The 23,997-nt window shown below is 39.7% G+C and overlaps 2 protein-coding genes across 6 annotated transcripts in view; both read right to left on the reverse strand.

The window, feature by feature from the left end:
- The window catches only part of STAT1 (signal transducer and activator of transcription 1), a 37,086-nt gene extending 35,748 nt beyond the window's left edge, over nt 1-1,338 (reverse strand). The window contains exons 1-2 of the mRNA XM_079135104.1: nt 1,175-1,338; nt 38-166 (exon numbers count right to left, since the gene is read on the reverse strand). Coding sequence (XP_078991230.1) covers nt 38-165 — 128 coding nt within the window. The 5' untranslated portion in view covers nt 166; nt 1,175-1,338. The remainder of the gene's footprint in view (nt 1-37; nt 167-1,174) is intronic.
- Nucleotides 1,339-11,727: 10,389 nt separating this feature from the next.
- STAT4 (signal transducer and activator of transcription 4) overlaps nt 11,728-23,997 on the reverse strand; it is an 88,141-nt gene continuing 75,871 nt past the window's right edge. For all 5 annotated transcript variants that reach the window (XM_079135348.1, XM_079135350.1, XM_079135346.1 and 2 more), the window contains 10 exons: nt 23,216-23,299; nt 21,365-21,463; nt 18,984-19,119; nt 17,445-17,494; nt 17,113-17,207; nt 16,686-16,822; nt 16,170-16,361; nt 13,987-14,053; nt 13,520-13,628; nt 11,728-12,481 (listed from right to left, as the gene is read on the reverse strand). In XM_079135348.1, coding sequence (XP_078991474.1) covers nt 12,455-12,481; nt 13,520-13,628; nt 13,987-14,053; nt 16,170-16,361; nt 16,686-16,822; nt 17,113-17,207; nt 17,445-17,494; nt 18,984-19,119; nt 21,365-21,463; nt 23,216-23,299 — 996 coding nt within the window. In that variant the 3' untranslated portion in view covers nt 11,728-12,454. The remainder of the gene's footprint in view (nt 12,482-13,519; nt 13,629-13,986; nt 14,054-16,169; nt 16,362-16,685; nt 16,823-17,112; nt 17,208-17,444; nt 17,495-18,983; nt 19,120-21,364; nt 21,464-23,215; nt 23,300-23,997) is intronic.

Consider the following 23,997-nt stretch of genomic DNA (forward strand, 5'->3'; position numbering starts at 1 on the left):
GGTGTAGATAGATTTCTCTCCAGTGAGTTTTCCTTACCAGTCTTGCTTTTCTAGCCACTGGGCCAGGTACTGTCTGATTTCCATGGGAAAACTGTCATCATAAAGCTGGTGAACCTGCTCCAGGAATTTGGAGTCAAGTTGCTGAAGCTCATACCACTGAGACATCCTATGGCAAAAAGAACATACATCATGATGTAAGCCCAGAGCTCCAAGGAAAGTTCTAGCAGCATGTCTGTTAGGGTATTGCATGACCATACCCCAGTAACCTGGCTCAAACTCCAACTTTAGGATTGACTCCTTCCTCTCCAGTCTCAAGACTGGCTGCCTCCCTCCCTCAATACTATCCTCCCAAACCAGCCTCAGCAGCACATGGGTGGGACCACATCACTATGGTGTGCAAAAATACCTGATTTCCACCCCCACTCTATCTTCATCCAATAACAAAGCAATCCAGACACCAAACTATTTACTGTTTTATTGATTGAACCCAACATTTCTGCTTTTCTGCAGTTGCCACTCACCCTGGCAAAGAGTCTTCCAGCAAATTTCAACCTCTGTAAATCCTACCAGCAATCAAAGCCAGGTATAATGCCCTTCTTCTACAAAACTGAGACTTACTCAGAAACAACGAAGCTTTCTTTGACCTATGCCTCCTTGCATTCTGGACCTCTATTATAGCATCAGTTTCAATCTTCCTTGAAAAGCTCTATGATGTCTCTTATATAGGGTATAAACTCCAGAGGGGGAGATTTGGGGCAGTATCCTGCTTAAAGTATGTGTTCAATAACAATCTACTCAATTGAAATCTTGTATATCTCAGATAGCATTGAAAAGCAAAAACCAAAACCCTATTATAATCCCACAAGTTTGAGTCCCAGTATCCTCATTAAGCAATGATGCACACAGGATTGTGCTGGGGGTTCAACTCTTATTTCTGTCCATACAAACAACTCCTTCACTAACCTGTAAAACAACATTTGAAGAAGCACAATCTATATACCTACCCCAGAACTCTTCAGTAGTAATCAGAATTTACTTTTAAAAGATTAATTATATTGTTTGGAGGTTTTCTGGAGCCTAATATCACTTTTACATTGCAGGAGGATATTAAGCTTCTCAACCTGAAACATAATTTAAGATTCCAAATTTATTTGTTTCCATGACCATTACTGACCTGTCTTGTGCCCAAGGAGGGGCTGGGGATTCAACCAAAGCACAGCTACACACAGCACGTTAGGTGACAAGACTGTTGGAGTTGCGTGCAGACTGCCACTGTCTAATGTAGATACCTCGGCACAGGACTAATGAATTTTTTTTTTTTCTGCAAAAAGAAAAAAAACGTCACTGGGTGGAGAGGGGCGAGAAGTAAGGCAAGTAAGGATAAATGGGAAGGTGCAGTGTTTTCAGACGGGAGTGGGGTGAGGGGCGGGATTGTTTCCCAACTCATCTTCACAATCACGGCACGACTGACAGGGGCAACGTGCCAGGCAATGCCATGGACAGGTAACACTGTTAGCACTTGGGTACTCGGGAATCTCTTCTTTATCTGGGATGACGAATTCAACAGTCAGCTGTGAAAAGCCAGGTTCACCAAGCCTGTAGCCTTTGTGTCCCGAGGGCCCTTATGGGCACGTCCCACCCCAGGCACCGACCCGGAACCTCAGGCCCACTCACTCTGCACGCTGGAGCCAGCACAGGTGAGCAGGAGCAAGGCAGGGCAACCTTTCTCGAGCGCGCCGCGCTGCCTCTGCTGGTGTCTGACAGGTGCGGACCTTGGATACAGCAGGGTCCCTCCGCAGACTCAGCGCAGGAAAACGAAAGTACCCCACAGTAGAAAAGGCAGCTCCGGGCGCCCGGCCTTCTTCCTCCTCAGCCAATCACAGGGTGGCTGCCGCGCTCAGCCAATCGGACACGGCTGTTCCGCCAGCGGCGCCACCTCCCCCCGCGAAACCTAGGTGGATCCTGTGTTTCCTCTGTCTGCCTCGCGTTAGTCACCCCAGAAGCCGACTTGGGGCTGTGTTTCAAGGCCACAAAGTTCTGTTTACATATTTTAGAGAACAACTAAAAGGAAGTTCTATGTTTGCATAGACCCAAACTAGGAGATCCCAACCTTAGCCGCATTACTGAGAATCCAGGCAGAGGACAGCGTGGAGGACTTGCCATTCTAGAAACAGTTTAGCGACTGACTTTCCTGTTGCTAAACCGAGATTCTTTTTGGTCCTCGTTTAATTGACCACTTATAAATGTTCGGCACCGTCGACGCCTCCATTAAAACACTTTATTCTTTAGTCATGATGAAAATACGTCCTCCTTGCTGCTTCCTGCCCACTCTGCTGTTCTTTCTTCACTGTCTATATCACCACTACCAAACCATTGAATGCGAAATGTTGTCAGGTTCCAGACTTGGTCTGTTCTTTACCCACGTTTCCCCTCACACTGCGCTGTGATGACCTCACCCACTGCTTCAATGTCGCTCTAGATGGAGGACCCCTAAATATGTGTCCTGTCCACACCTGTCTTCTGAGCTCTTCCCCATTGAAAGCTTCAGCTTTACTCTACTTGAATATCCAGTGACTTTGCAAACTAGTTCAGACTCAAAGTCTTTAAATCTTAGGAATGGTACGTGCTAAATAGCTAGATGTCATCCTTGACATTGCCTTCTCCCTCTCCTGCTACAGCTGGTCCTCAAGCCCTGTTGATTTTGTTTCTAATTTTATCTCATTTACTTCTTTCCATTTCTTCTGCCATCCCCTTGTCTCTCATCTGAATTATGAGCACTTCCCCAACTCCAGGCCGATGGAGTCACCCGGAGATCTTATGATGGCTTTTCTTGCTTATACATTTTTTTCTTAATACAACCCATAAGGCTTTCGTTCCTCTATCACTCTCTATAACCCCATCATGTGTCGATCTTTCTTATGCTTACTTCAGCAATTTTGTTTTTCAAATAAGCTAAACTCTTTCCTCGAACTGAGAGCCTTCTCACTAGTAGTTCTCTGTTTGGAAATCCCCTTGAACCAGTAGTCCCTTTCCCCAACTTTTTGTCCTTTCCATAGCGACATACTCTGTTTTCTTGTCATACGTGTCCTCACAAAGCTGACGCCTAGTCTGGATCCTCCACAAATGTCCCTACCTTTCTTTCCAACCTTGTCTCTCATTGTCCAATTACTCAACTAAACTTTATGTCTTGTCCTCCCTCTATGCCTTTAATTTTAACCCTCTCTTATTATGATGCTTTTTAAAGTGTCCAAACCTTACCCATTTAAGATTCTAATTTTCCACAGGACAAACTATCTTTGTTTTGTAAGTGTGATTATTTAACATAGTGGCTGTTTTAAAAGTGACTTAGCAAAAAACAAACAAATTAAAAACCTAGTGATCCAGAAATTGCCAGATCCAAATGCATGATGACTCCCTTACAACAGTCATCTTGGAAAGTTCTATCTTTATATCAACAATATCAAATTCACAACATATTAAAAAAACAAAAAATAGCTAATGCTATGTCTGGTAAATTGAATTACTTTCAATTTTTTTTTTCCTTTCCCTTTCTACCCTTGTCATAGGTTCACTGAAGGTAGAGTATTCATTTTCATGCCCTTACTCTGGCTTTGGTTGTGTGGCTTGCTCTGGCTAAAGGATAGATAGCAGTTTTCATATACACATCATATGATATGACCTGAAACTTTGTGTGTTGTTCTCATGTTGTCCTTGTGTGCTCTTTCCCTGTGCCAGGAGACAGCATGCCTTAGGTAGTTGTTGCTTCCTTTGCCTGAAGATGGAAGAAGATGTGCATGAATCCCCTTAAACCTGCCTCCTGGAGCAGAATGACTGCAGCTGACCTATAGGCCCATGAGTGAGAAGTGTGGGTTTTTGTAAATGTGTTTAACTGAGATTCTTTCCTTTCCTGGTGAAATTAGCTTCTGCACTGATGACAAAATGAACATTCTAAATTATCTTAATAGGCTAGAATTCTACTGGGTCAAAAACAATTGGACCAAAATCAGAACAATAAATGCAACGACTTGCATTGGATTTAAAAGAAAAAGGCAACAAACAAGAGTTATCCTTGTCACTTGTAATCAGTCAGAAACAAACAGTAAGATGAAATTTATGATTAGCCATCCCTGAGCTGGTGTGTAGTCAAATGATAGTTGAGGATGGTCAGGAGTCTAAAGACCACAGTAAGTATCTAGGAAGACACTGCAGTAACTCATAAATTCACAGTAGAAAGACTTGGAAACCATTCCAGGCCTCCCATTTAGAGGAAATTTATTTTTGCTTGGAGAAAGAAGGCAGTGCCTCTCCTGTTCTTTATTCACTCCTTGCTCTATAGTCCAGTTACCCAGATGCATTTACTTAGTTTTACCTGCCTTGTTGTACAAAGCATTTAAAGCAATTTATAACAGAAATTTTGTAATAGCTAGAAATATAGAATGCAATGGACTCTACAGGCTAAGGCAAAAAGATAGCATTAGATACATCATTCTCATTAAACCAAATTACAAAGGATCTCTTGGTAACTTATTTTCAATCAGCCACATTATTCTCATGTGTTCTCTTCTCTGTCATTGGCCCACCTTTGTAATATGACTCTAGTTCCTTCCAGCAAAAGGTAGGGACTATTTCCTCAACCACTGAATCTGGACTGGCTTGTGACTTGCTTTGACCAATATTGTGCAGCAGGCGACCTTGTGTGTTTTTTGAGCCTACCTACTCTCAGAGCCCTGCCCAGCCTCCACGACGAGTCAGGTGAGTCTCGTGCAGGATGAGAAACCATGTGGTCCTCAGTAGTGTGGGTGCAGTCATCTAAGCTTTGGCCTCAGATGTAAGAGCCCAGGCAAGATCAGATGGCCCTGATCCAGTGAACCAAAACTGTCCTACCTACCCTATATTCCCAAGCAATGGTAAATAGTTTTTTACCTTGCTGAGTTTTGAGAATAGTTTGTTTTGTTTGTAACAATTTATATTATGTATCGGATCACTCACAGAGATGGGGGGAAGCAGAATATCCTACAGTGACATTAGAAAACAAAACTTCTTAAGTGCAACAGGTCTATTGCCCATCCCCGTCTGATTCAAGGTCTCTCATCTTCAAGGAGCACCTTATCCTTTCTGACCTTATGATATTTTCATCAGAAGTTTACCAGCTTTGTTCTCTTTGTTTACAGACTTGATCTGTTTTTTTCTGCTTCAAAATGGTAGCTACAAATCTGATGAACAAACCCACATGAGATGTTTAGACTTTCTCCTCTCAGCTACCATATTGTATCTTAGCCATATTTTCCTAATGTTTGTAGTATTATAACTCAAATATCTAACAACAGGAATTTCCAAAAATGCAGGTCAATGCCTCTTCACCCCTCCTTCCTTCCAATCATAAAACTTGCTACTATGCCACCCTAAAATGTGAATCAGTGTAAGCTTTATTTGTACCTATGTAACATAATGGAATTGAAATAAAAAATTTCTAAAATTCCTTTAGATCTCAGGATTTGAGTTTTTTACTCAAACTCAAGACAACTTGGTTGTCTTGGTGTATGTTTTCTTCCCAATTAGTAAATACAAATCCATACAACTCCCATATAGCAGGATATTACAATGCAGGGCTACAAATCAGAGTTTGATCAATATTTTTCTATGTACATGACATTATTTCATCCCAATAATGAGGAAAGCCATGAAAACTTTTAGGAAAATAACCAAATATGAACAAACCATGTTCTTTCCATTAATTGCAAGTGGAATATTATCCAAGATACTATTGAAGAATACTGTCGAAAACAATCATTTTTCATAATTTTTTACAATATTCTTGGACTTACAGAGAAACTACTATAAGGACATCACCAGATATGGATGAACATTTTGTCATAAAGACGGTTAATTGCAACTTCACTTATAGTAAGGAAAAAATCAGAAAACAATTGGTTTATTTTTCAATTGACAAATTAAGGCACGATTCATATGACAGACTATAAAAGCTATGCTTTCTAAGACTAATTACATTAGAAAATACCCACTTATAAAGTTAAGTACAGAAAACAAAGCATCATAGTATATAAGAACATAGGAATGTAAATAAATGGAAACAGAGAGAAAATATTTTAAAATGTTAATGTCTTCGGTGGTGGATCACGTTTATGTAATTTTTTAAAAAGATGTCTACAATGAGAACTATTACATTCGTAGTCAAAACCCGCTCCCAGACAGAAGAGCCGGGTGCTTTCAAAACCCTGCTGCAGCCCGGGTCTGCCAGGACCCAGCCCTCGGTGGGAGAGGCGGGGCTGCGCGATGCAACCCGAGGCATTTCGGCGGGAGGGACGCTACAGCGTAGAAGAGCCGCCCCACGTGCTTTCCGGGAAACCGGCCGGGAACAAGAAGCAGAGCTAAGAGGAAACCGAAAGTCGTTGTCGCCACGGCAGCACGCAGGCGCAGCCTGGGGCTTTCCGCTGACCCACCCGCACTCTGGTGCTGGAGGTAGACCGCTGCGCTGGGCTGGCTCGGGAGCCGGAGCGCGAAAGGTGGAGCTGGTTGGGTGCTTTAACTCCAGAGCCAGGAGAGTTTTTCCTTTACCGCAGGTGCTTGGAACGTTACAGTTGCGCCTTGTCTTCCCCAGGCCCTCCCTCACTTTGCTGTCTAAGCGGTGTGCACGTCGAAGTCTGTCGCACTTAGGCTCTGACCCGCACCCTTCTTGGGCAGCTGGACTTGAACCAAGATAAGGGCACCAGAGATAAGGGCGTGGGAAGGAGTGGAGTCTGGCTGCTACAGCGTCCATTCGCTAGTTCTGCAAGGGGCTTTCTTCTTTCCTGGGGTCTTCACCTCCACCACCTCTTCAGTTACGGTGAGATATATATCTCACCATATATATGTGTGTGTGTATGTATATATGTGTATATGTATGTGTGTGTGTATATACACACACACATATATATAGTAAGTGGACACAAGACCTTTATTTTTTATTTTTATATGGTGCTGAGGATCGAACCCAGGGCCTTACATGAGCGCTCTACCACTGAGTCACAACCCCAGTCCCAGTTATGGTGATTTTACCAGAAGTGTGAAAGAAGTATAATGGGGAAGAGCTTAGTCACTGGACAGTGATTTTGAGTTAGGCTGGTCAAGGAAAAACAGTTTGGGCTCTCCCTGCTATTTTTGTGAGTTACCAAATCTGGGAAGCAGGGACCAAGTTCCTTTAGGTTCCGCTCAACTACTTTTAAGGGTCCTACCTTCTCAAGGTGGACTTGGCACCAAACTAGTACCTCCAGGGTATGAGAGGACCTACTTTATGGCCCATATCATGCGGCCTCTTGTGCCATGTCTGCACAACCCCTAATGTACAGCTTACATAAATCCCACAACACAAATGAATGTTAATTTTCCCCTGTTAGAAACACTGGGTTAGCTATATAACTTGCAGTGCCCAGGGAAAAATGAAAATGTGGGGCCTCTTACCCAAAACTCACTGAGAATTTTAAGAAGGCAACAGCAGAGGATGAAACCAGAAGTGGGAGTCCTTCTGTGTACTGCCTCAAGGAAGTCAACCCTAGAAGTACAATTAGGGGGCATTCTTCTGTAGAAACCTTGATAGATGCCTGTGGATTTTTTTCCATCAGTAACAGTCTGTGAGATGTTATTGGGGATGCCTGTCAAGCCAGATGTAGGAGTGTTGTGTAGGACTTCTGTCAGGGGCAGGAGCAGTGATAGCCATAAGTTTAATGAAGGGGGAGTTAAGGGGTAATTTCAGGGGCACATGGTTCATCTGTGGATGGCAGATGTCAGGGATATTAGGTTTGCATGAGCAGATACGTAAATCAAAGGAAAGTTAAGGTGACCTAGAGTACAGTATAATTCTGGACCATTACTACAGAGCTGGGAAGTTAAGGTGAGGTGAAATAGAGGGGACATCCTCTCTGTGTTATGTCAAAAGCAAGCTTGTGGTTACTCATGATGAAGTATAATGGGATTGTCTCATGAGTTCGGAGGCATTATAAATAGAATCCTAGTCTGCTCTTACAGGCAGACCAAGGAACAAAGGAAAGGAAGAAACTTACCATTGTCCTCTGTTGTGTTCCAACACAAAATCATTCATAAAAATTAAGGACTAGATTGTGTTAGACTTTAGGGATATGACTGTGAACAAGGCTGTGTTGGTCCCCGTGCATGCAGAGCTTGCTTAGAGTCTGATGAAGAAGACATATGCATTGAAAACAAAGTGACATGCTCTGTAGTGGGGGAGATAGAAGATGTTATGGAGGGGAGGGCATGGTGTGACCCAGCTCTTCCCACACGTGTGCATTTGGCAGGAAACTCCCCAGAGCTTACAGGATGGGTAAATACCATCTAGGTGAGAAGGTAGATAACAGTAGGGTTGGAGAATTCAAAGACTGCAGCACAGAGAGGTGAGAAAGCATGAACCATCAAAGAAACTGAAAGTAGTTCAGGTGGTCTTATGTGTCTTGAGTTTTGGAGGATGAAAAGCCTTTCTGGAGAAATGATGAGAGTTGAAGACTTAGTGACTTAATAGTGTGAGACTTTGGAAAGATTTGTTAAGAATTATGATCTTTATCGTCTTCATCCAGAGCTGGAAATCTTTTTTTGTTTGTTTAATGCCATGAACCCTTTTGGTTGTCTGATAAAACCTATCAACTCTGAAGAAGTAATTTTTTTATTAAATAAAATGCATAAGATTAAGAAGGAAACTAATAACATTGAAATACAGTAACAAACCAACTTTGCAATATATGAAAATCATATTGAAACCACCTTTACAGCATAGTATAAAATAAGCACTTCTTTATTAGTACATTAAGTAATAAGAGCTAGTCTGATTGATACACTTTTCAAATTGTGCTTAGCATAAATATTTTGAGATACCTGGAACCCTGCCTTTATTCAAAATTGATAGAAATTCTAAACTTCAGTTAGAAGCTACTGGAAATAAAATTGTTAATGATTACCATTCAAATTTATGAACCTACATACTCCAGGTAAAAATTGCTCATGTAGCCAGGTGTGGTGGCACATGCCTGTAATCCCAGCAGTTTGGGAGACTGAGGCAAGAGGATCCTGATTTCAAAGCCAGCCTCAGCAACTTAGCAAGGCCCTAAGTAACTTGGTAAGACCCTGTATCTAAATAAAATACAAAAGAGGGCTGAGGATGTGGCTCAGTAGTTAAGAAACCCTGGGTTCAATTCTCCAGTATCAAAAAAAAAAAAAAGAAAAAAGAAAAGAAAAGAATTGCTAATGTAGGGTTGTCAGGAGCCATTCAGAAATTTCTAGCATGGAGTGATATGATGATTCAATTTATTTATTTTAAACAAAGTGTTTTGTCTACAAAAGAAGGCACATGGAATTGTATTTACTGCAAAGAGATTTCAGAGAATGTCCTCCACTACGTTTTTATCGCATCCTCATTGTGAGGATGCTGAAATACTCATATGTCTTACAGTGGTGGTTGCGAAACTGTATGGATTTGTTAGAATTCATAGACTGATACAATGAACAAGGGTGAATTTCATTGTAAATTACACTGATAATCCAAACTTTTAAAAAATGCAATCAGTCAAATCAATAAATGTTCATGGTCAGTTTGAAAAAGGTTTTTACTCTGTGTCTGAAACTGGAGCATGTGTGCACAAAAGCCAGTTGGCCAAGTCTAGGGTCTGCTGCTAGGGCAAAGCCCTAGGATGACTTGACCCTTTATTGTGTACCTTCTATTGCAGGGAGTACATACGCCCCCTGAACCATGTGAGGTAATGAAAACTCTCTTGGTTGCTAGGAGAATGTTCTTTCTGGTTCTTGGGGCGAGAGTGCGGATGCTCCCTACCACCTTAGACTTGGAGGAAGTACACTGGCCAGCTTCCATCTCTCAGTATTTATTCTAGATAAAGTCACTGACATTTACTAAAATAGGTTCAAATGATTCTTTATGTTAAAAAGAATTCAAAATGGGATTAACAAAATACATAGCTGTGATTGGCCTGGGATGAGTGCAGGGAGAAGTGAAAATGTGATTAGTATTTCAAAACTAAATGTTTTATTTCCTTAAACTTTGCTTATTTGTTGCTAGCTTATTATGGACTGAATGTTTGTGTCTCCCCCAAATTCATATGGTGAAATCCTAACCTCCAAAGTGATGATTAGGAGATGATTTAGTCACAGGGATGAGCCCTGAGGCTGGGATTGGTGCCCTTATAAAAGAAACCTAGTTCCTTAGCTCTGCTGTGTGAGACAGCCGTGAGATGATTAGCTGACTATCTGCTGCCTGGAAGAGACTCACCAGAACTGGACCTTGCTGACATCTGATTTTGGATTTTCAGCCTCTAGGACTGTGAGAGATGAATTTCTGTGGTTTTGAAGCCCTCTGATCTAAGGTTCTTTCATCTGACCTAAGTCATAGTTAGCAGAAAAAATATTCTGGGGTAGGATTTGGAAGAAATATGGTCTAAATTCTCTTCCCACTGCACTTCCAGAGGATGTGGCACGTCTTATCTTAGACTAAACATATCCCCAGAAGCCCCCTGACTATATCCCATTACCTCTACAAATATGATTTCTGGAGTGCAAGACTCACACTCTTGGGTAATGACTCTTTACCCTGGGGTCAAGAACATTTGATTTTCTGGATCTAGATAAAAATAGCTACTTGTTGAATTCACATAATGTGGCCTCTGCCTCATTATATCAAGCAAACTATCAAATTCCTTGTGTTTTTTACCTGCAAATAATGAACACTGATGACTATGATCACGTAGGAAACAGTGACACATTCTGTCACCAGACACTATTGACAAGCTTTGAAAATTTCTTGAGTAGGTGAGATCAACAGTTCTTTTGAGAAATTCCAGGAATGAGAAACTTCTACAACCTTTTTTAAAAATATCTAAATCCAATTGTTTGAGCACTTCCTGATAGGAAATTACCTCTTTGAAGATAAAACTTTAATAATCATGTCCAGTTTTAAGTTATTTCCTTTATTTTTGCTGCCAGTTGAACATATGTCTCAGGAAATTTCAGGAAAGTGGGTCTGTGGAGGGAAGAAGGGGCTGGGAGAACGCACCCTGAGAAAGACGTCATCAAACAGACACCTTAACCCTAAGAGTTCTCTCCGGAGCTTGCAAAGGAGTAAGGGAAGCAGCCTAGGGTTGGGAGTAGAGTTTGAGAAAGGCAAGTTATAGTAAAATCTCTTTTCCTGTTTGAATTTTTTCTCATCAAACACAAACCTCTGCCTGTTTGGTTTGCCTGGAGGGCAGGAGATGAGTGGAAGGAATAGAGTGGAGCCTTACAGAGGGGAGTTATCTCTGACTGAAGTCAGGGCTCATATTGGGGAACAGCCTTGAAATTATTCTGCAGTCAGTCGTGGCAGATGCTTTGGTAGTAAAACTTTCTCACCTGGCTCAGCAGTTACCATAGGGCTCAGCAGACATAGAGAACTCTCCAGGTCTTGGGCTTAGGGGACCCCTCACTATCACTAAGGGCAGTGACTGGACAGTGGCATCATTAAGCATCCAGTTATGGTGAGACAAGAACCAGAATAGACCTGCAGCTCATAGTCACACACTGCCATCCAGTAAAGCACTTCCCTTTCCCTCCACCAGGGAAAACCAAAAGAATGGCACTTCTTATCCTTTCCAGTCTCAGGTTAAATTCATGGGACCAGAGGATGGTAAAACTGGAAAGGATCATAGAGCCCATTTCTATTCCAACCTTTTCTAGAGATAAAGAATGTGCAACCCATGAATGAAATCAGTCACCCAAAGCCAGAGTTATTTTCCCATTCTTCATTCCATGAGATTTTTATCCATGTTTTATCCATGCCTGCTTTCAATACTTGTAATATCAGCACAATTTACCCAAGGATGACTCTGGATCCCTAATAAGAGAAGTAGCTCTGGCTGTGACACTAATAGCTGTGAACCCCATATGGAAAATGTCCACATGGCAATCAAGATGCTTTATCATTCACACCTGGGGTTCCTGCAAATTGGTGCTGTTAATACCTCATCTTTATATTCCATCTTGGATCTACTGTGATGATTCTATTTGACTTTTCCCTGAGGGCTTCCTGCTGGTTTTGATTAATGTAGATATGACTTTGTTATTCTTACTCTACCCTGAAAATTTAACACTTATGCCTTCTAGAACCAAAATCATAAGTAACCCCTGAAAAACAAAATCAGAAGTAAAAAAAAAAAAAAAAAAAAAAAAACACATAAGACAATAAAGTTGTCTTATCTTGCAAGTTTATCTGAAGTTTTGGTTTTTAGCATTTCAGTCACAATATTCCCAGTTGTGGTTGTGATGCCAGAGAGAGAGGAGCTTCAGACTTCTACCATTTCCTAAAAACTGGTATTTACAAGGCTGAAGAAATTAGATGTGGTCTTTGGTGAAGAAATGTCTTTGAACTTTTTCATTTGCTTCCTTCTTTGGGCTGTCAGATTTTATACTGTCATTCAGCAGAATAAGGAGATTTCATCTGAAATTGAAAATTAAATGCTTGGTGAGCAAACTAATGTTTTGCAGATAAAGCACTCTTGGTGGGGGTAGATAAGCATCTTTGTGTTTACTAAATATAATCTTTCTACCATTTCCTGCTAAGTATTCACAAAAATATTTGTGGTCGATTAGTTGGAAATAAGAGTCACCTTTCGTGTAGATTAAAGACCATGTTGAGAAGAAGCTCCATTCATCACACTAAAGATGCAATGAAGAAATGGGTACGAAAAATAGTGAAGGTTCAGTTAGACATGAAACACTTAGTGAGTCAAGGACACCAATGTTGGAAGAAGCTATCAATGGAGAGAGTGGGTTTTCCATCCCTAGAAATCTTCAAAAGAAAGCCTGAATACCACTTGATTTATAGCCAGCTACAAATGTCTTATGATTCAGAGTCCCTCCAAGATTCTGATTTATGTTCAATTTCATGTAATTGAAGTTTTGAACCCCTGGATGGATGGGAATAAAAACTAATAGAATGCATCTTGAGTAACATCCTGGCATTACAGATTATGACCCAAATTCTCCAAAAGAAGAATATTAGTATGATGCTATTAATTGGTATTCACAGACTATTTGGAGAGTCTCCAGGAACTAGTAATGCAAGCAACAACCAAGAAAAATTGGAATTTGTGCTGCTTAAATGGTTAACACAGATATTAAATCAGGCTTATAAATATTGACTAATATATGTTGTTGGATATAGTGAAGAGAGAATTGGGGACTGTTGGGGTCAGTGACCACAGCAGACAGTGCCCTGGAGTGGTGTATAGGAATATTTTACCCTCGGTGGTTCTGATGGAAAGGACTCAAAGTAGTCCTAGTAAGCTCAGGTGTCTGCCTTCAACAGCTTAACACTAGCCACACACAGGACCACACAGACACCCTTTGTGTTATGCTCATGAATTTGTATTAGTGTGTTTTCTCCCCACCCAAGAGTGTGTCAGTCCCTTTGAGTCACACCCCACCTTTGCTTCATTGGAAATGCCCTGGACCAGGAATGGAAAAGGGAACATACTGCAGTTTCAATGGTTGTGGGACTCAGGTTTTCTCTCAGCACTGCATATACGCTTGGAGACATGGGAAGAAGGTCCGATGGAGACTGTGGCTCAGTTGAATCACTTCGGCTTAAAGAGATAACAGGTCAGCATTACATGGATTAGAACACAAAAGCCATGGTGATGTACTCCATCTGAGACTCATTTCTAGAGCTTCATCTGTTTGTGACACTGAGCTTTCAATCTGCTATGGGATATATGGCATGTAAAAGGGTAGCTTCATAATTCTAGTCATTATAGACTACATAAGTGCCCTCTGAAGACTAGCTTTATGTTAAAAGAAATGAATCATAAAATGCTTTATTGGACATTAAAATGTTTTATTCTCAGTTATATGTACTCTGATCTACCCTTAAATCTTTTATAGGAAAGCTTTTTTAAAATTAATTCAATAATAAATATTTTACATGTGACTAATATTACTCACATTGTTGAAATTGGGATAAAAACTGAAGGAACATAACCTTTGTCTCCCCTCTCTGTTGGTCTTGAAACTAGAAAAGAAAGGCATAATGTTGGGGAAACATTAACATCATTGACAAAATTAGAAAAAAAAAAAGACTAGAAAAAATATCAACAATGCTAAAAGGAAAAAGGAGAATGCAGTAGTGACTCACAAAATTTTAGTTGAATAGAAGGAACAGCCTCTACATAAACATACAATGTACAAGAAGAGAAAAGCAAGTCTCTTAGAAGGCCTTTACATAGTAATGTCTCTAAAATGTGTGAGAAAAGTTGAGAATCAACTCTATTGCCTGTCTTCTATGTTGCATTTAAGTTTCATTATAAGGTCTGACTTATTCATATATTAGGGGGTTCATATCAATCCAATTCTCATGAATTGGCACCAACCATAACCTTATTATTACACAAGTGTTGGAGGGACCAACCTCACCATCCCTAAAAGTAACACTGTACTGTGTACTATTATGAATACTGTTGGAACAGCGGTGTGCAAGCTTTACCTTGGAAACTTGTTGAAGCTGGACTTGGTCTAATTTTCCAACCGTAATTTGTTGAAACGACATTTGTATTTTATGTAGAATGTCACTTAAAAGCCACAGTTTTTTTGGTTTTGTTTTCTTCTATATGTTTTTGTTGTTGTTTGTTTCAGAGAGGATGAAGACAGGTGTCAGAAAGTCACTATCTGTGAGGGACTACTGTAGGATTTTCCACAAGATAATGTGCAGAGATTTAGTCACTATTGCTGAAAATTTTCACTTTCCGTTTTTATGTCTTATTAGAGACAGGGTCTCCCTGAGTTGCTTAGGTCCTCACTAAGTTGCTGAGGTTGGGTTTGAACTAGAGATCCTCCTGCCTTAGCCTCCCAAGTCACTGGGATTACAGGTGTGTGCCACCAGGCACCTGGCTAAGAATTTTGAAGATTGTATATGCAATTATCCCTGGTATCTGTGAAGGATTGGTTCTAGGAATCCCAGAAGACAACAAAAACCTTGGATGCTCAAGTCCTTTATGTAAAGTTGTATGGTATAGGTTATATAACCTACACACATCTTCCCATACAATTTAATTTAAATCATTTTTAGATTGCTTATAACACCTAATGCAATGTAGAACTATTTAAATAGGTGTTATACCTTATTGTTTGGGAAACAATGACAAGAAAAAGTCTGTATATGTCCATTACGGAGAAAATTTTAAAAAATATAATTTTGATTCTTGGCTGGTTGAATCTGCAGATGCAGAAACTTATGGCTACAGAGGACCAGCTGTACTTTCATTAAAGAAGCAGAGTAGTGGACTTGCCTTATAATTATATAGCTGACAGTAAATTTTCTTTCATGTATTCCGTAAATATTTACTGACTCTCTGTTTTGGTCAGGTACTATTCTAGGCCCTTAAACTACTACCAGGAAAGGTAGACTAAGGAAAGAGCAGGATGAAGCACAGACCCCCATTTTCCCTTGCTGGCAAACAAAGACTCTCTGTGTTGTAAGATTATAGTAAGGTGAAAAACATAAAATGTATAAAGCCTTGGGTTCCTTTGCAAAAGACTTGCCTTACTTTTTATTTTGCCGTACCAGGGATTGAACCCAGGGGTACTTTACCACTGATCCACGTTCCCAGCCCCCTTTTTTGGTTTTATTTTGATACAGGGTCTTGCTAAGTTGCACAGGGCCTCATTACGTTGCTGAGACTGGCTTTGAATTTGCGATCTTCCTGCCTCAGCCTCCTGAGCCGCAGGGATTATAGGCATGCATCACCACACATGACTTGCCTTACTTTTAAAAGCTTTTAATCATTACCTCCTCTTTCTTTTCCTTTTCCTGCCAGAGAAGGGAAGTTAGCACCGTTCCTGTTTTATGGAGAAACCCTGAGCTCTACAGAGGCTGTGAGAGGCTCCATGACAAGGGTAGAGTCTGGTTGTAGCTACTGGTTATCACTCTGCTAGTGTCATTCTGCTGGTGTCAGCAGGCCCTCTCCAGGAATCCCTGAAGTACCACTTCATTTCTAAAGCTTTGACTTCCATATGCCCCTTAGATCTTGCAAAGATCAAAGTAAACAAAAAAGAGGAACTTCATTTACTATGCTCTGATATGATGTTATTTTCCAAAATTGTAAGAAGAAAGTAAACAGAAAAAACCTCACCCTCGCATGGCTGGGAGCTGTAGTGTTTACCAAAGGCTTTGTCTTTGGGAATGTCAGGATATAGGTACTTTAGAGGGTTTTCTGGAATGTTTTCAGCCATAATAACCTTGTAGTCTCGAAGGATGTCAGCAAATGGCAGAGCAGACAACCGGCCTTTGTTGTAAGGTTCTACAGAGTGGAATCGCACTTCTCCTGAAAAACCAGAGATCAGAGGAATCAGGTTCCTGCAGATGTTCGTTGTGAGCGTTCCTCTTGCCCACATTATCTTCATGGTTGGAATACACAACAGGCCTTCTGCAATCGGGACAGTTCAGATTGTTCGTGCGATAGAGTGTGACCACACAGACCTTCAGAATTCATGGAATCCTGTTCTGGGTCAACTGCACCATCCAGGATTCAAACTTGATGAGTATTTGATAAACATATCAATATACCATGCACTTCTGGGAACTGAAATCCCAATAACCAAACTCAAGATTACTGAATTCACATGAATAAACTGTAGTGAGTACATACCGTTTTCAGAGTGGTCCACCCAGGTGAAAGTTATCCCTCCAAGATGGCTTTCACTGAATCTTAATAAAAAGGTTCCAGGCATTTTGTCCTTGAGCAGGAACCGTTCCTTTTCTTTGCTAACAAAGCCCATGACATACCTGAAAAGAGAAGAACGCATCATTTCATCTGGTCATTACTGCATTTGCTTTTATTTCATTCATAAAGAATAGACATAAATAGACCTGTTTATGTATAATCAAAAATCACTTGTACCTGAGATACTCATGTACAGATATACATATCAATACTCTCTGAAGGTGGTAAGAAATTACAAGTATTTTTATTTATATGGTATAAAACATGCTTAAAAGAAAAAGAAATGGAAACAAAACCAAAAAGAACAGAAAAAAGAACCTAACTCAGATGGACAACATAGCCCACAGCTTACCCATCAATCCAAAGGGGAAGAATGTGTTTCTTAATCAGGTCCAGAATGGCTTCAAGCCATGTCCAAAAGGTAAATGATTTACCAGGTAAGTGTTCCTATTAAAATAAATAAGCACATTAGGACAACAATTATTTAAGCAGTAACATCGATATAATAATTCAAGTTTCATTTAAACTGGACAACACCTCCTTTTTAAAAAAAAATTCTATAGCAAAAATCTTCAAAACCAAAGGTAATGATATGGAGGCTTAGAGAAGAGCATTACTTTAAAAAAAAAAAAAAAAAAGCAAAAAATAAGTATCTAAATGATGTTCCCCATGCCCTGTTTGTACCTTGCAGAACTTGGCCCAGGTGAGGTGACCATCACTGTAGCTAGATTGGACTAAAACGAAGAAAAAAATAAGATTTAAAAAAATTAAACAAATGAGACTCTTCAATTTTGCGCTCAATTTAGATGTTTCTCCCTCTTTTAACCTTTTCTTCAACATCTGCGATGATTTTACACTTTACAGTTAGGTATGGTATAAATGTCACCCTTGCTCCTAAGAAATTCATCATTTAGGAAGAAAAGCTTTCTGTTGGAGGAGCTAACAATGGGTTTAGGAATTTCCATGAATGGGTAGGATATCGATCATCAGAGGGAAGGAAGGAAGCCACTCCAGGGAGCGAGAATAATGTAGGTCAAGGCATGGTGGTCATGAACATGGCTCAGAGTGAGGACAGGAAGAGCAGCCCAGTGCCAGTGAATGAACCTTATGAAATAGATTTACATAAATTAGATGTAGCCAGGTTACCAGGAATCTAGCCTATTAAGATGAAAAGAACAGTCTAGAAATCCACAAGGCAATAGGTAACCATTGGTTATTTTGATCCAGAGCAGTGAAATGATGCCACTTCCTACCTAAATTTTTAAGGAAATTATACTTACAGATACTTTGATAAAGAACTGAAAGGATGTAGTCAATGTACTATATACTTAAAAGATTTATGTACTCATTAGCAAATATTTATTGAATGCCTAGTAGTATCGCTGTTTAAGAATTAAATAAGGATCCAAAAATATATTTGCATTAAATATATTTCGTAATATTTCCCACAGTCGTGATTTATTTAAATCCCTGTTGATAAGATAATGGATGCAAATGGCAAACAATCCTGGATCACATGTCAAACTTAAATTTGCTGCTATATCGGTGCCTTTTTTGGCCCTTCTTTAACTAGAAAGTCATACAGATCCAATTTGAATTCTTTTTTGGTGCTAAATGTGTTCATTCCTGACTTGTCAAAGTACAGATATTTTTAAAAATTCTTTTAGACAAAGCTCAGACTATAATCAGTACATGTAGTACCAATGAGGCTATTTTGCAAACTTTCTCAATATGCAGAATTAGATTATTACTAGGTGTTTTCAAATTTTCTATTAAGTCTCCTTACTTGTGAGGAAATCAGTTGTTTCCCAGTTGGTTAATGTCAGTTGAGATATTAATATGAAAGATCAATGCACCATTGAGGCTTCACATCATCTTCAGCAGAAATGGCTTAAGCACACCTGGAAACTAATATGTGCAATGGAAAGGAAGAGCTTTAGAACTGGCCCTGCCCTGTCAAGACTTGGCTGTAGGTACTAGTCAGTCACTTGGCCTCTGAACCTCATCAGCCTCATCTTTATAATGGATAGAATAATACGAACCTTACAGAACTTTTGTGGGAATTAAAGATAATATAGCACGTGTGCCTGGCAATATAGTGGACACTCAATAAATAAACTGTAATAATCATTATTAATAGTAGTGTTAGTAATATCATTCTGGTTCCTTAAAATGTTTGAGTGCCAAAAAACAGGCAAAGCCTCTGTTCCTATCAATTCTCACCTGTAAGCTTCTCTGCCAGCATATTGAGTTGATCTGAATTAAGGCCACGACCAACATATGATGAAAACTGCCAGCTCATCACTTCCAGGAGTTGACTCAAAGTGGCAGATGGAGGATTATTAAAGAAAACCAAGTTCTGAAATAGAGTTATGATGATGATTATAGTTGTTAATTACACTAAACACATTGTAATTCAATATATGGGATTCCTGATTTGAGCTCCAGATCAACTAAATTAACAATACAGAATGAAATCTTACTCTGTCCTTTTTAAGACTGATCTTGTTTTTTCCTTAAAGGGCTTTTGTGTGACATTATACAGAGTTGCATCTTTCCTGAATCATTTGGCTTCTCTTAACTTTTCCCTGGACTATCAACTATCAATCATCATAGACAAGTGTCTAACACTGCCCAACAAATAATTGGACAGATACTCTTTTCTGAAATAATATTAATCTTAAATGAAACATATCACATTTTAAAAATTGGCTCATCATGAGAAGCCACCAGTTACACTTTGATGAGATCAGTCATCCCCAAAAGCAAGAAACACCAAAAGTCCCGGGACAAGGAAAGTAATCCTATAAGGTGAGTTTACAACTAACCTCAAACTCCCATTTTAAGGATAGTATGGTAGGTTTTTTCTTATTTTGCTCTAGATAGGAGAATATTCTCTATGATAAAATAGTGATGAGGTTGTTTGTGCCCAAAACTGGGTCAATAGTAGTAGACCACAAGACGTTGTCCCAGATTATGTATGGGAAAGCAGATAGGTGTGAAAACCAGGTATTCTAAGAAGAGGAGGAGGGAAAGAATTGAGAAATGTAGTGCAGTACCTGGAGGAGGCATAGGTGAACATGAGCTAAGTTGTAGGCAGAAAGGAAAAGGACCAAGAGACTCTAAAAGGTGGGAATAGAAGAGGATATAGCATCCAACAAAGAGGGGAGATAGGATGAGGGAGAAGGAAGAGAAAGAGTTTCTAGGAAGGCAGTTTTCTTGCACCTGAAAATTGTACCTGGAAAAATGGACAGAAAGCCCAGAATATAATAAAAGTCCAAGAGTTTAGGTTTCCCATCAGGCTAGAATTAAGAAATCCCAGTTCATTGTTCAGCTTGGTTTGTAAGCAGCTGTGACTGTTGGAGGAGCTATACTTGACTCAGTCTCCAGATTCTCATGCTGAACCAAGTAATCTGGAAGTGGGTGGGATGGCTGAGGTGGCTCTCAAACAGGCCACCAAGCAAAGCCAAGAGTGTTGCTGTTCTGTGAGGCTGAAGGACAGAGTTATCCCATCTCCCCTCCTATGCCCTGGAGCTGAAAGAAATGAACTCCTAGAGGGGATTTGCCAAAAGGGAAAGGCTCTAGTGAGTTCTGGTCTCTTCTCTTCAGGCTGAGAGGAAGTCGGGCACAAGGAACTCCCTGCAGCCTTCCTTTGGACAGTAGATCTGTCTCAGATACCAGGGTACTGAGGCCAAGGAGGAATAGGGTTGAACAATTTTCCATATTAGGAACATTGGGTTGAAGGTTAAGAACACTTACGGTGAACCTATTATGGCTTTGTTCTTATTGCTGGGACCTTATGTGAACAAATCAATTGATTTGGAGGGAATATTTGCTTTGAATTAAGAAGAAATGCTGTTATTTACAGCTGACCTGTTTTCTGTAAACATTGGTGTTTTTCAGACACACACTGAGGTTTAGTGAGAAGGAGCAGAGGAAGTGCTGACTCATCTTTTGTGCCACTCCTTGGTTTTCTTGATAGTCTTAATCACTTGCATTGTGACTTGAGGCCAATTTTTGGTCAGTGCTGCATATAACCACCAGATGGCACTAAAACCCAGCTTAAACCTGGGAGGGATAAAATCTATACATAATTGACTCAAAAATCTGTGCTGTCAAAGGATAGTTAGGCAAGATTGATGAATATTCTAGGGACTTATTTGGAAACCAATTTTCTAACTTCATATAAGAAACTGTAGGTAAAAGGTGGGGCCAGAAGAAGCTAAGGAGATGAGATATCAAATTCTGACAGCAGTCGGGTATAAACTTTTAAGGCAAGGAGCTTCCCTACAGTCTAGTTATTAGGGCCGCAGGATGGTCCTAGAATTCTGTGATGCATATTGTTGGGAGATGACCAGCCTCTCAGAAGTGACCAATATCTGTCACTTTTGCTAGCCAAAACTCTCTCAGGATCCAAGTACATCAGAACATATTACTTTAAATATGAAATGAACCATGAAACTATGAATGAACAACAAACAAACACATGCCTTTATGGGCACATGCACACATGTGCACATAAACACACACACCACTTTTTGACAGATGGGTTTTGTTGACAATAAAACAAATCAAATAGAATGAGAAGAGGCAGGAAACTCTACCTGGGAATCATTGGTTGACACATTGTACCAAATGATGGATGCCCAAGCGTTAGGTAACTGGCTGACATTGGAAATCATCACCACAGGTAACGAGCTTGTCTGGTTAAAAAAAAATAGTTATTACAGGTGATTGTACATTACATTAATCTTACACTTGATCCTTTCCTCCAAAGAGCCATCTCAAGCCCACCCCATTCCCAATCCTGATGCTCATGTTCACTGTCACCAATATGACCCCTAAAGGCAGCAGAGCTTTTGAGCATGTATGAGCCAGGGTGTAGGAAAAGCTGGAGTCCTTTCAGAGTGCTTAGAAAGCTTTCCTAACATTTTCCTTGACATCACATAAATATGTATACTTTCTCATGTCACTACTACCTCAACTGCAACTAATTAGAAATTCTATTGATTTAGCACCTGTCCACTTTATTGTCACATTTTCAAATCTGACTTTAAATTTACCTCTGGGTGAATCAGTAGATTCAAATTACTATCTAACACCTTATTATCACCAGTACTAGCTATGGGAGTTTTTATCACACAAGGCGAAAGGTAAGGTGTAAGAGCTGGAGCTGCCTGCCTACTGCTGGCAGAACTGAATTTACTTCCATTGGTAATGCAGTTTTCTACCTTGTGGAATGAACAGGCTTCCATAGACTAGCTGGAGACACTAATCAATTTGCAACAATGCCTTTCCAATAACAGACATCACATTCCTATAGGCAGTAAAACACCCAGTTGAGGAAATTAACAGTTCATGGAAACAGGTTTAGGGAAAGAGAAGAGGAAGAAACCTATGGAAGGTTTACAAATATGTTTGCATTCATTAAATAAGAGAGCAAAGGCAGAACTCTTGCACAATACACTCCACAAATCTGATCACATTCAGGATGTGTGAAATTGTGCTTGTTAAACATTCATGCACTAATCTGCTCATTTATTCTACAACTGTTGAGCATCTACCAGGTGCTAGGTATTGTGCATTGACTGTGTACATTCAAGGCAGTGTCCTGCCTTCAAGGGGCTTGCAGTCAACCATGTTCAGTTTAATCCCAAAAGTTTCATTATTGTGTCTTTGGGTTCAATGGTCATTGTTAGAAGAGGATCAAAGCAATTCACTGTCAGTGTTGTATTATTTTTGCTTGTTCATTATGTTAGAGAAGTCTTCCTTCTAAGAGATTTTCATATAAATTTAAAAAAATATATCACCACATGACATGGTCCAAGGATACTGACTTCTGTTTTAGGCTTTCCACTCAGTATTTGTGACTCAGAAAAATCCCAGAAAATAAATGAGCAAAAATGCAATGTAGGCAACAAATTATTCAACATATATTAAACTCATAATTCTATGAAACTTTATCATTTATATTTAACCAGAATAGCATGTTTTTCTTTAATTTTATTTGTTCTTTTCAGATATACATGACAGCAGAATGTATTTTGAAATATTATACATACATGAAGTATAACTTATTCTAATTAGGATCCCATTCTTGTGGTTGTACATGATGTGGAGTTTCACGGTAGTGTATTCATATATGAACATAGGAAAGTTATGTCTGATTCATTTCACTGTCTTTCCTGTTCCCGTCCCTCACTTCCCTTCATTGCCCTTTGTCTAATCCAATGAACTTCTATTCTTCCTCCCTCCACTTATTGTTAGCATCCACATATCAGAGTAGAATAACATGTTAACTATTTGGTGAACATTTGACATACTGCTTCTCTAAGGTAAAACAAAAATAACGGGGAACTACTAAAACCTAGAAAAGATTGAGCTTTCATCTACAGATGCTGACCAATTCCTGCAAATATTACTGGTAAGTAGTAGATGCTCCTTGAAACACATACCTCCAAGTCGATGGTCAGTCCATAGAGGCAGATCTGTGTCTCAAAAGTTATGGAATGAAGCTCCTCTGTCACCATGTGACAGCCCTAAGGGAGAAACAAATACATTATCTTACCTACTGTCTAATATTAGACCTATTTCTAAATAGGTAATAAACTTCAAAGTAAATGTTCCCCAAACATTCCCTATTATTGAAAATTCTTTATTATTTTGAAAGTTATATGTGGAGTTTTGGAATCCACAAACAGAATGATCGTAAGTCTCCAAAACAATATAATTTCTGGCTTTTAAATATCCAAGCATATTGTCAGTTGAAATGCAGATAAGTTGTTCTTTATTTTAATTTTGAAAATTAGTTCTTTTGATTTACCAAATATTAATGAAAACATGTCTTTGGGGGTATACATAAGAAACTCCTAGTGTCCTAATGAGTTTGTTTTAAAAGAAAGCAAGATTTTCTTCTGATTAAACATGTTAGGTGAGATACGTGTGTTATCATCTGTTTGCTCTACTAAGATAACAGGAGGAGTTTTATTCACTTTCCAGTAAAGCAAAATTGTAATTTAGATCCCCCAGTGAGAAGTAGGAGAATGAGGGTAGAAGTAAGAACCCAGGGGTTGGAAGCACTGGCTGCCGAGGCTGTGGATAGAAGAGATTGCACAGGAGGTGGATTAGGAGCCCCAAGTCATGTTGTGAGGCCTCCATCCTTCCCCAGCCTGAATCGGGGCTGGAGGATTACTGTATTGGGCAGAAAACCCAGAAGAATCAGAAAGGCTGTGCATTC

The sequence above is a fragment of the Sciurus vulgaris genome (assembly GCF_902686455.1).
Source record: "Sciurus vulgaris genome assembly, chromosome: 3".
Lineage (NCBI taxonomy): Eukaryota > Metazoa > Chordata > Mammalia > Rodentia > Sciuridae > Sciurus > Sciurus vulgaris.